The sequence below is a fragment of the Carcharodon carcharias genome, chromosome 2 (genome assembly GCF_017639515.1).
Source record: "Carcharodon carcharias isolate sCarCar2 chromosome 2, sCarCar2.pri, whole genome shotgun sequence".
NCBI classification, from domain to species: Eukaryota; Metazoa; Chordata; class Chondrichthyes; order Lamniformes; family Lamnidae; genus Carcharodon; species Carcharodon carcharias.
Window position 1 is genome coordinate 133,643,074 of NC_054468.1, and position 12,425 is coordinate 133,655,498.

Genomic DNA, 12,425 nt, shown 5'->3' on the forward strand with positions numbered 1-12,425 from the left:
TTACATCAAGTCAACCCCCCCTCAGGAGAACATAAAAGATCTCACAGCAGTAGTTCAAAGAAGAGCTGGGAAGTTCTCCCTAATGCCCTTGCCAATATTTATTCTGTAAAGCAACTTCACAAAAACAGATCATCTGATCATTGCTGTTATGGGACTGTGTTGTGAACAAATTGGCTGTCATTTTTCCTACATTACAACACTGTCTAACGCTTTAAAAGTACTTTCTTATATTTTAACTGCTTTGGGACATCCTGCAGAAATGAAAGGAGCTTTATATTCAAGTTATTTTTCTTTATCAATTGAGCAAGTTATGTCATGTCTTAGAAATATCTTAATACGCTTTGATAATTCACTTTGAAGTTCAATAACTGGTTATGTATTGCTTGATCATCATGCGAGATAGTTGTGAAATTGCAGCACCCTGTCCTTGATAACTTAACGAGAGTCTATTTGTTCACTTTACAAGAGATATTATTGTAGTAATTATTGCCAAATTTAGAGTATTGTAGTAATTACTTGTACCTATTCGTTTGTGGAGAGACTACAGAAGCTGGGATGTTCTCTTTGCAGCAGAAGGCAAAGAGATTTAATAAAGGTGTTCAAAATTATGAATGATTTTGATAAAAGAAATAAGGAGAAACTGATTCCACTGGCAAGAGGGCTGGTAACCAGAGGACCCAGATTTGAGATAACTGGCAAAAGAACCAATGGAGAGTTGAGGCTACCTTTTTTAAAATGCAAAGAATTATAATTGCCTGAAATAATGTTGGAAGCAAATACAATAGTAACTTTCAAAAAGGAGTTGGATAATCATTTGAAAGTAAAACATTTACAGGGTCATGGGGAAAGAACAAGGAACAAGGAATAGGACTAATTGGAAATTTCTTTCAAAGAGCCTGCACAGGCATGTTGGACTGAATAGCTTTCTTCTGTGCTGTAAGATTCTAAGATTCCATTCATTAGGGTTTTATGGAATGGTATAAAAACTTATTTAAAAAATGTAATGTTCATTTGGCAAAGGTCAAACTGCTCAGATAGATAACGTAGCAGTTAGTAAATACAGCAGATCATCAACATAAAATCTCCCTTGCCTGATGAATCCACAGTGACGAGCAAGGCATGGGTCTGCTTCTGCTGGCTCTCAAATGACCTTTCATTGGGAAAAAAAACATATATACTGACCTGGTAATTCACTGAAGAAGGGTGGATGTGGACATTTCCATCATTCTTTGTGATGAAGTGCAGTTCTTCTGGCTTTGGTAGCACTTTTAATGCACCAGACATAGTTTGCGCGTACTTACTCGGAGGAGAGGTCACCTAGGTACAAAAAAATTAAAACTTTCAAGTTGATTTGTATTGTAGACCCCTCTCCCTTTCTTCAATGTTTTCCCTCCTCTATCAAGGGCACTGGATTATGATGAGAATGACTCCAGAGGTTTTATTTTGTCTTCAAATACATTGCTATACTGCAAACTTAAATATCTCGATTTTCTCCCTATTCCATCAATAGACTTGCCCTCTGCTTTCCATTCTTGTTCAGAATGAAGTTTTATAAGATTGTTTTGTTTTAAATTATCTCTTTTAATTCAAGGTAAAAAAGGAGCATGTGACCTCCTGCTAGTTCTGCCCAGCAATAAACTGCTGCAACCCGGTTACCAGTGGAATAGGATGCTCAGGTCAGGTGCTATTGTATTGAAATGTACATGCCAGGTTTAACATCTGAAAACAAAGGACAGAAGATTGGCTTTGCCATGGGTTGACTTAGAGACTCTCAGGCAGAGAGAGAGAGAACACAAGAGAGAGTTTATGAGAGTGCGAGCCCGAGAGTGAGTGATTGGAAAGGATCAGCTGTTACAAGCAGCAGGGAAAAGGTGGTTCTTTGCTAGCTACCAGGCAGAATGCTAGTGGAAGCTTGACCTCAGAGTAGTGATGGAATGTGCACAGATTTTAAGGACATTGGAAAATTTACCCAGGGAGGGAGTGGGCCTTGCTGCTAGAAGTCAGTTCAGGGATTCTCAGAAGACTGAGGGAAACAACTTTCGACGTACAACTCAGAAAAGCAGGGAGAAGCGAACCTGTTGGAAGGAGGGCGTGACTGTGGACTAGTTCCTGTAAAAACTATAATTCTGCGGATATTAACGCAGTGTGGGATTACCAGCCATGTAAAGACACTAACAGATATCTTTTCTGTAGCTTAGATTATTAGTTGCCTACTAAATAATGGCTAGTGAATGTTGATTTTCCTTACAGTAAAAGTCTTAAAACTTAAAGAAATCACGCAACACGATTTCAAGTCGGTAATTGGGAATTCAAATCTCTTTTTGAAAGTTATCGCTCCCTGTGGGGATCATAAATTTCTCACGTTCTGAGAAGGAAGATCTCTAAATAATTCTTAAAGTGGCCATCAGCATATGATAAGTGAGAGAATTGGCTCATTTTGAAAACTTATATTCAATATTATACCCATTCAATGACATTAGAATCACAGACCAGTTGGTTACAGCACAGCAGGAGCCCATTCAGCCCATAGAGCCTATGCTGGTTTTCTGCAAGAGCAATTTAGCTAGTTCCAGTCTCCCATCTTCTCCCTGAGGCCCTGAAAATTCTTACCCTTCAGATGCTTATCAAATTCCCTTCTGAAGGCCATGATTGACTCTGCCTCCACCAACCTCTCAGGCAGTGCATTCCAGACCATAACCACATGCTGCTTAATGAAGCTTTCCCCCATGTCACCAGCTCTTTTGCAATCACTTTAAATCTGTGTTGTCCGGTTCTTGACTCTTCTGCCAAGGGGAACAGTTTATCTACACTGCCTAGATCCCTCATGGTATTGATCACCTCTACAAATCTACTCTCAACTTCTATTTCTCGGAGGAGAAAAACCCAGCTTCTCCATGTGATCCACATAACTGAGGTCCCTCATCCCTGGAACTATTCTCCTGAATCTTTTCTGCATCCGCTCTAAGACCTTCACAAAGCCTGGTGCCCAGAATTGGACACAATACTCCAGTTGAGACCAAAACAGTGCTTTATAAAGATTCATCACAACCTCCTTGCTTTTCTACTCCATGCCTCTACTCAAAGCCCAAGATCCCTTTTTAATCACTTTCTCAACGTGTCCTGTCTTTCTGTTACTGCATCCCTTTGGAACTATACCCTTTATTTTGCCTTTCCTCATTTTTCCTTATCAAAATATATCACCTTGCACTTCTGTGTTAAACTGCATCTGCCACATGACCACCAATTCCACCAGTGTATGTCCCCTTGACGTTTATCACCATCTTCCTCACAGTTCACTATACTTACAAATTCTATGTCATCTTCAAATTTTGAAATTGTGTCCTGTACACCCAAGTATAATTCATCAATAGATTCAGAAAAGCAGTTGTCCCAATACTAACTCCCGGAAACATAACTGTATACCTTCCTCCAGTCCAAAACATAACCATTCACCACTACCCTAGGTTTCCTGTCACTCAGCCAACTTTGCATCCATGCTACCACTTCCCATTTTATTCCATGGGCTTCAACTTTATATGGCACATTTTCCAAACGGCTTTTCCAATCCATACACATCACATTGACCTCATTACCCTCACCAACCCTCTTTATTACTTCATCAAGCTAGTTAAGCATCATTTGCCTTTAAACACATCCATGCTAGCTCTCGTTAATAAATCCACATTTGTCCAAGTGGCTGTTAATTTTGTCCTGAATTGTTTCCAAAAGCTTCATTTTGTTGTCAAAACTAGTTGAATATTAATGAAGGTAGCCACTAATACCCTTTTTTTTGGTTACCTTCCCATGCTGTTCCTTAAAAAGTTAGAAGAAGACAGTTGCTTTTTTCCTGCCAATAAAATGAATGTCATAGGTGAAATTTGCAGCTCATTGAAGATTCATTACAAACTTAAAACACTGTCCTGAAATCTAGTCTACAAATCACAAAAACAACCGACACTGGAATAGGTGCGAAAATTATTTACAATAATGATTTGAACTGAGAGATTATAACTATCAGAAACATCTAACAAGCTGGGGGCTTTTCTTCTCTAGAAAAGAGAAGGCTGAGTGTTGACCTAAGGGCAGTCTTTAAAATTTTGAAGGAATTTAAATCGGGTCGACACAGAGAAAAATATGTTTCAAATTGTTGGGTAGCCCAAAACTAGTGGCCATAAATCCAAGGTAGTCACCAATAAATTCAATAAGGAAAATTCTTTACTCAGTGTGGTTAGAATGTGAAACTAGCTACCACATGGAGTGGTTGAGACAAATAGCATAGATGCATTTAAGGGGAATGCTAGACAAGTACACAAGGAGAAAGGAATAGAAAGATATTTTGAAGAAATTAAGTCATGTGGGAAGAGATTCAAATGAAGCATAAACACTAGCACAGGCCAGTCGAGTAAAAATGCCTGCTTCTAAGCTGTAAATACTACATATAGCCATTGAAAGATAGGATGGAAGTTTGCAATTTGCCACATGACAATTATCGATTTCTGCCTTGCCATTATGAAGTAGTGGAGAATAGAGGACACACCCTTTTCCCTAAGAAGGGAGTGACAAAAATAAAACCAGTCATTTTAAGTGAGTGTTGCACACCTTCTAGTGGCCAGTTCTAGAACAGATGATGTTTGGGAATCAAGATAACTGCTTGAAGATGTTTACCCCCTAATAGTACCAATCAAACTTGACAAGAAAAGGTAGTTTTTATGAAGGTCGACATGTAATAGAAGCAGCTAGCAGTAAATTACAAGAGAAAGGGGAAAGATTGACAAATTTAAGATTATTGTTTTGCAATGTATCTGAAGGGAAAATGAATTGCCATAGAGAATAGTAAAGTTCATGTGTTCAGTTCATTCCCTGTATGGCTGAGGGTTTGATTGTATGTATTAGATTTCATCTGCTGAACTTTGTATAAGATCTTGCCTGTGCTGTAAGTTGAAGTCGCTGTGGGGAAGCCAGGTGCTCCATTCATCTAAATGGCTGATCTGCACCTCAACAGCATTTACCCACTTGTGCTCTACATTTCTTGATACCATTACCCAATAAAAAATCTTGAAAGCCTCTTATATAGCAACGAAAGTAGGGCATTTAGTCCCTCAAGCTAATTCCATAATTCAATTCGATCATGGCTTAACGGTATCTAAACTCTCAGTTACTCTCCTTGGTTCAGTAACATTTAATACTGTTGCTTAAGAAAATTCTATCAATATTAGTTTTGAAAGTTTAAATTGATCTAACCTCAAGATCTTTGAGGGAGATTGTTCCAAGTTTGTACCGGTGTGCTAAAAAGTGCTTCCTCACATGACCCCTGAACAGCCAAGCTCAAAGTTTAAAGTTATGCTCCCTTGTTCTCAATTTGGCCACCAAAGGAAATTTTCTCCGTATATCCCTACCAAATCTTTCATCATTTTAAACATCTGTCTTCTAAACTCAAAGGAATACAAGTCAAGTTTATGCAACCTGCATAAATTAACCCTTTTAACCCCGGTAGTATTCTGGTGAATCTATGCTACACTCCCTCCAAGACCACTATATCTTTCCTGAGGTGCAAAACCAATAACTGAATGAAGTTCTCCAGATGGAATTTGATCAAGAATCTGTATAACTGTAGCACAACATCCTTTTGTATTTCCCCCCCATGAAATAAAGGCCAGCATTACATTATGCCTTTTTCATTGGTTTTTGCAGTGCTCCATTGATTTTTAATGATGTATACTTGGACTCCCAAACCTCTCTGCTCCTCCAGTCCCTTGATTCTCACCATTTAGACAATACTTCAATATTGTGATGAACAACACCCTCAAGTGTTGATTCCTGTCAATTTCCCTTGTTCATTAGCTCCTGAGAAAGCACATACCATGCTTGAAATTATTTCTCTGCTCAGAGCAATCCTCTGGAATTAGAAATCAGAGGGTAATGCAGCCTTTTTCAGCATGAATTTACCATCCTTTTAAACAGAAGCTGAGATCCTTTTCCTTATGTTGGGAAACAATCAAGCTCCCAAAAGCAAAATTTCAACTTTAACCTATTTCATCAGAGTAAAAATGCAGGTTAGATTAAGAGGAGTTCTGAACTGACCTGGACGACATTTGGGTAGAGGGCAGCACACAATATTGCTGAAATTAACTTCATGTTTTCTGCATTGGAGTTGGCCTAAAAGAGAAGATCAAATTGACAAAACAAGAGCTAGACATAACAAGATGACTAAAACAAGCAGGAACAACATACAGTTTTATATATATTGCTAATGTATCAGAACTATAGACTGAAAATTATTGACATTGAACTCTAAAAGTATTAAATTATTGACAAAATAAAAGGTTGAAGTTATTTTTCAAAAATAAAATCCTGTTTATAGGCTATAATCAGTCACCCACACACTAAAAAATAGTAAAAGCCTTTCTATTTATCTCCTTTAATCAGTTTTCCTTGGATATGATTTCTCTGATTACATTCTTTGGTACTTTACAGAGTAAAGTGACTTCTTGGTGAGCCTGCTCAACAATCCTGGGATCCATAAGTGTCCCTTTAGTAGTGCTCAGTAGAAAGTGATAAGAAGGATTATGCTCACCTTTTTCCACCCAACCACCCTTCCTTATTTAGGGTCTACTGCTACTGCTCCTGACCGAGCAAAACATAGAATGAACCTGCAACCTTCCTCTTCAGTAAGGCTCATTGTTACAAGATATAGCTCATTACCTATTGAGCCATTAGCAGGAGGGAGGGGAAGGGATGGCAACAGGAGCATGCACCTAAAAAGTAACAAGCGGTCTGAATTATACCAGATAGGAAAATTGGAACAATAGGCCCTTCAGCGGATTTCACTATTCACTTAGATCAACTCCACTTAACCTGAAATAAAAGCAAAATACTGTGGATGCTGAAAATCTGAAACAAAAATAAAAATAGCTGGAAAAACTCAGCAGGTCTGACAGCATCTTCTTCCTCGAACAGAGGCCCGAACAATCCCCATCTAACACTACTCTCCGTCTGGCTGAACTTGTTCTCTCACTGAACAATTTCTCCTTAAACTTGTCTCACTTCCTCCAAATAAAAGGTGTGGCTATGGATACCTGCATGGGCCCCAGTTATGCCTGTCTCTTTATGGGGTATGTGGAATATTCCTTGTCCCAGTCCTACTCAGGCCCCCTCCCACAATTCTTTCTACGGAACATTGATGACTGATTCGGTGCTGCTTCATGCTCTCGTCTGGACCTGGAAAAATTGATTAATTTTGCTTCCAATTTCCAGCCCTCCATCATTTTCACATGGTCCATCATTGACACTTCCCTTCCCTTCCTTGACCTCTCTGTCTCTATTTCTGGTGATAGACTGTCCACCAATATTCATTATCAGCCTATCGACTCCCACAGCTACCTTGACTACAGCTCCTCACACCCTGCTTCCTGTAAGGACTCCATCCCATTCTCTCCTTTGCCTCCATCGCATCTGTTTTTATGATGTCACTTTCCAAAACAGTTCCTCTGACATGTCTTCCTTCTTCCTTAACCAAGGTTTTCCCACCCACAGTAGTTGACAGAGCCCTCAACCGTGTCCGGCCCATCTCCCGCGCACCTGCTCTCGCAGCTTCCTCTCCCTCCCAGAACCATGATAGAGTCCCCCTTGTCCTCACTTATCACCTCACCAGCCTACACATTCAAAGGATCATCCTCCGCCATTTCCGCCAACTCCAGCATGATGCCACCACCAAACACATCTTCCCTTCACCCCCCCCAGCGGCATTCCGCAGGGATCGTTCCCTCTGGGACACCCTGGTTCACTCCTCCATCACCCCCTACACATCAATCCCCTCCCACGGCACCTTCCCATGCAACCACAGAAGGTGCAACACTGCCCCTTTACTTCCCCCCTCCTCACCGTCCAAGGGCCCAAACATTACTTTCAAGTGAAGCAGCACTTCACTTGCACTTCCCTCAATTTAGTCTACTGCATTCACTGCTCCCAATGCGGTCTCCTCTACATTGGAGAAACCAAACGCAGACTGGGTGACCGCTTTGTGGAACACCTTTGGTCTGTCTGCAAGCATAACCCAGACCTCCCTGTCACTTGCCATTTCAACACACCACCTTGCTCTCATGCCCACATGTCTGTCCTTGGCATGCTGCAATGTTCCAGTGAAGCTCAATGCAAACTGGAGGAACAGCACTTCATCTTCCAACTAGGCACTTTACAGCCTGCCGGACTTAACAATGAGTTCAACAACTTCAGATCATGAACTGTCAATCCATCTCCACCCACTTTCCAATCCCATTTTTCCAATAATTTAAAATTTTTAAAAATATATTTTTCTTTTCCCACCTATTTCCATTATTTTTAAATGTATTTCCATCCATTGTTTCATCTCCAACTTTTAGCCTATTTTGATCCCTTCCCCCACCTCACCCCCACTAGGGCTGTCACTTGCTCGTCCTGCTTTCTATCCTTAATGTCACCATTAGCACATTCCTTAGCTAATATCACCACAGTCAACACCCCTTTGTCCTTTTGTCTATGACATCTTTGGCAATCTCTTCTTTGCCTCCAATATCACTGGCCCTCTATCCAGCTCTACCTGTCCCACCCCCCCTCAACCAGCTTATATTTTGCCTTATTTCTAAATTTCCTCAGTTCTGATGAAGAGTCATACAGACTTGAAACGTTAACTGTATTCCTCTCCGCAGATGCTGTCAGACCTGCTGAGTTTTTCCAGCTATTTTTATTTTTGTTTCCATTTAGCCTGTCTTTGCTCCAGATTCCTTAATACCCTGGTCTAACAAAATTCTATCATTCTCAGTTGGGAAATTTTCAATTGACCTAGCCTCTACAGCTTTTTCTGGGGACAAAGTCCCAGATTTCCACTACCTTTTTAGTGAAGAAGTGCTTCCTGACATCACCCTTCAATGGCCTACTTTGAATTTTAAGGTTATGCACTATATCACAAAATTGCATTACGCCATGAATCAAGAAAGCATACAAAAAGGAAAAACTTTTCTTTAACCTCTTGGCCAGTAGCCTTAATAATTCCATCCTCTCCGTGTGGCGACATCTTCTCAATGTATCTGGCTCTCAGTCCTTCCTTCACAAAACCAATATCAGACAACAGCTCTGCAAACTGCCTCTTCATGCTCGAAATCTCCTGCAATGTGGAGAAAATAATATGAATCAGTATGACTTGTGGTGCATTCACTACATTCTTAAGTGTCAGAAGAGGTAAAAGGCCACCTACCTGTAGTATTCTTCCAGACAAGAAATTTTGTCTGCAGTAATTGTATCCTGCTTGAGAGCTCACCTTTAAGGCAACACTCCATCCCTAGATGGATAATTTAAATTAAAAAATGTTTATAAATTTAAAAAAGACACATACTCCAACATTCACACCACAAGTGATGGATAATGATTGCCTCCAAGAAGAAAAGACACAGTGGCCTTTCCTTGACATTTAAATGCCACCACCATTGCCAAGACCCCACTATCAGCATCCTAGGGGGTCATTACAGACCAGAAGCTGGGTTGGACCAAATATATTAGCAATAGGAGCAGGGCTGAGTTTGAAGGCTCACCTCCTGATGCATCTCCACCATCTACAAGGGTCAGGTCAGTAGTGTGATGTAATACTTAGCACTGGTCTGGAACGGTGCGGTCACAACAATACTCAAGAAGCTCAACATGATCCATTTGCAAATCTGCCAGTGGACACAATATTAGTCCCATCTGCCACAAGCACATGATGATTTTAGTATTTGCAATTTACATGACGTATGGCAGCAACTCAACCAATATACGAGACCTTCACCATCAAAATGGGCATGAGCAGCAAAATCATTGCATCACCAGCAGGGAGGTTTTGTTGAGCCTTTATAAAGCTCTGGTTAGGCTCCAACTAGAGTACCACTTCCAGTTTTAGGCACCATATTTCAGGAAGAACTTGAGAGTCCTTGAGAGGGTGCATTAGAGATTTACCGGAATAGTTCCAGAGATGGGGGATTTTTTTTTACAAGGTTAGGTGAGAAAAGCTGGCAGTGTTCTCCTTGAAGCAAAGTTGATTTTGGGGAGATTTGATAGGATTATGAGAGGTTTGCAAGGAAAAACTCTTCCCATTGGCTGATAGCACAAGGACTGGGAGACATAGATTTAAGGTTTTGGGCAAGAGATACAGGGGGATGAGAGGAAGAATACATAGCGAGTGGAAATGACCTGGACCTCGTTGTCCACAGTAGTGGAAATAATCAATGATTTTAAAAGGAAATTGGATGAGCATGTGAAGGAAATAAACCTGCAGGGCTACAGGGATTCAGAGAGGATGAGGGACTGAGGATTGTTCAGAGGAGAGCTGGCATGAATGGGCTGAATGGTCTCCATCTGTTCTGTAGATATCTCTATGACCAACACTTTCCTAAGGCACACACCAATTTGAACATATATCACACTTCATCGTTGCTAGGTGCAAATCTTGGATGTCCCTAACCAAAATTATTAGGAGAACACCATCAGCTCAAGAACTCAGTTTAAAGAGAAGGCCTATTCTCACTTTTTAAGATGCCAATGAAATACAGCTTCCCCAGTGTTATTTACATCCCCAAGAAAAAATAGAATTAAAAAAATTGACTAGCCTATGTTGGGAAAAGGTGGGGTGGCGTACTTGAATATTACAGGTTTACTGTAGCTTCTAGTTCTTCCTCTATCTCTTAGGGGAAATGCCACACATTCACTTAGTACTACCCAAATGAGATTGTGAGCTCACTATGTAGTTACAGCACCACAACAGGCTGTGCAAAATAAATAAATCAACATCGAACTATGGAGTTCACTGGCATTCCAAAAATGTGGCAGGATGTGGATGTGAATTTTAATTTTTTTGGATTGTGAATTTTCAAACCTCTGTCTTTTCAGACTTATACAGCACAGGAGCATTTGGTCCATCGTACATGCGTCAATTCTTTGAAAAAGCCATTCAATTAGTCTCACTATTCTACTCTTTCCCCACAGCTCTGAAAAAGTTTCCTTTTCAAGTATACATACACTTTCCTTTTGAAAGTTAAGGGAGAGTTGGTGAACAAAGGACCAGATTTTTGGTCACGGGGAGAGAAAATCTGTAGCTAGTTATCACAGACCTGACGGTCAAGGTTTCCAGAGAGGGCAAATCAACTCAAAGACAAAAATTCAAAAGGTCTTCAGCAATCCATTAGAAACAAATCTTTGCTCTTTACTGTTCACCCTAATAAATGCATCTCAGGTTTGCAAAGGAAAGTTCAGTTGTTGGTAGGAATGAGCAATGCTGAGGACAATACAGCAGGAGTGCTCAGCAGTCTGCAGTCTTACCTTGTAGGCTTGGAGAAATGCAAGAAAGTCACTGTGAGCCACAGCAAAATCCAGCTTCTTCACCTTGGCTTCTTCTCTCTTATCCCACGGAGAAACCTTTCAACAGCACAAACCATTTTATTTAAAAGGTATCTATTTACTAACAACTGCATTTGATTTAAACACTTAAAAATTACAACCATTAGTGTTTTATTCTTGTAATTATCCTTGAGGTTTCAAACTTTATTTGTTTGCTGCTCTAAGAAAATTGCAGTTAAAACCAAAAATGGTGAAAATTATTTTGAGTTCTACCCATTTGTTCTCATCTTCACATCTCTCTGTACAAATTATGCATGCTCCAATTAGGTGTCAACCTAGGCTCAGCGGTAACACGCTAATCTCTCTGGCAGATGGTGTTGGTTTCAGTCCCACTCCAGGGATTTGAATATATAATGAAGGCTGACACTTCCAGTGCAGTATTAAGGGGTGTGGCGCTGTTGGAGGTGCATTTTTCAGATGAGACTTTAAGCTGAGAACCTGTTTGCCCTCGTAGATGGTCAATGACTGCATGACACTACTTTGAAGAAAAACAAGTGGGTTCTCCTGACATCCTGGCTAATATCTAACCCTCAACTAACACCTAAAAAAGCAGATGATAGATTGTCCCATTACTTCAACAGAACAGTGTTCATCAAGTTAAAAAGACCAATTTGTCTAAGTTGATGTTGTCTCTTGTGTGATGTTAGGTCAAGTCTCGACTTGCATAGCTAATTGCAAATACTGCATATGAAGATGGTGTTGGACGGATGGATGGACAAATTGGCCTGCACTTGACTCTGTTCTCCTCAAATGTCAAAGACGCTTAATGACAGATACATTTAGGTCAGTCCAAGATTGTTTTTTCTCATGTATTGGGATCCAGCTTGCAAGTCCCGAGGTTGGCCCATGGTCAGCTGGCTGTAGCGTACTGCTTTTGGTACGTGGGAATCCTCTATGCGAACCACATGATCAACCCAGCGAAATTGAGCACTGATGAGCATGTTCTTGACGCCAGGGATGCAGCACTTTGCAAGAACCTTGGTGTTGGAAATTTGGTCCTGCCACTTGATGTTGTACATAGATCT

General features: G+C 40.4%; 1 protein-coding gene across 5 annotated transcripts in view; it reads right to left on the minus strand.

Moving 5' to 3' along the window:
- dhx57 (DEAH (Asp-Glu-Ala-Asp/His) box polypeptide 57) overlaps positions 1-12,425 on the minus strand; it is a 101,734-nt gene that overhangs the window by 6,859 nt on the left and 82,450 nt on the right. For all 5 annotated transcript variants that reach the window (XM_041182836.1, XM_041182834.1, XM_041182832.1 and 2 more), the window contains 5 exons: positions 11,323-11,418; positions 9,230-9,313; positions 9,002-9,139; positions 6,082-6,156; positions 1,183-1,317 (listed from right to left, as the gene is read on the minus strand). In XM_041182836.1, coding sequence (XP_041038770.1) covers positions 1,183-1,317; positions 6,082-6,156; positions 9,002-9,139; positions 9,230-9,313; positions 11,323-11,418 — 528 coding nt within the window. The remainder of the gene's footprint in view (positions 1-1,182; positions 1,318-6,081; positions 6,157-9,001; positions 9,140-9,229; positions 9,314-11,322; positions 11,419-12,425) is intronic.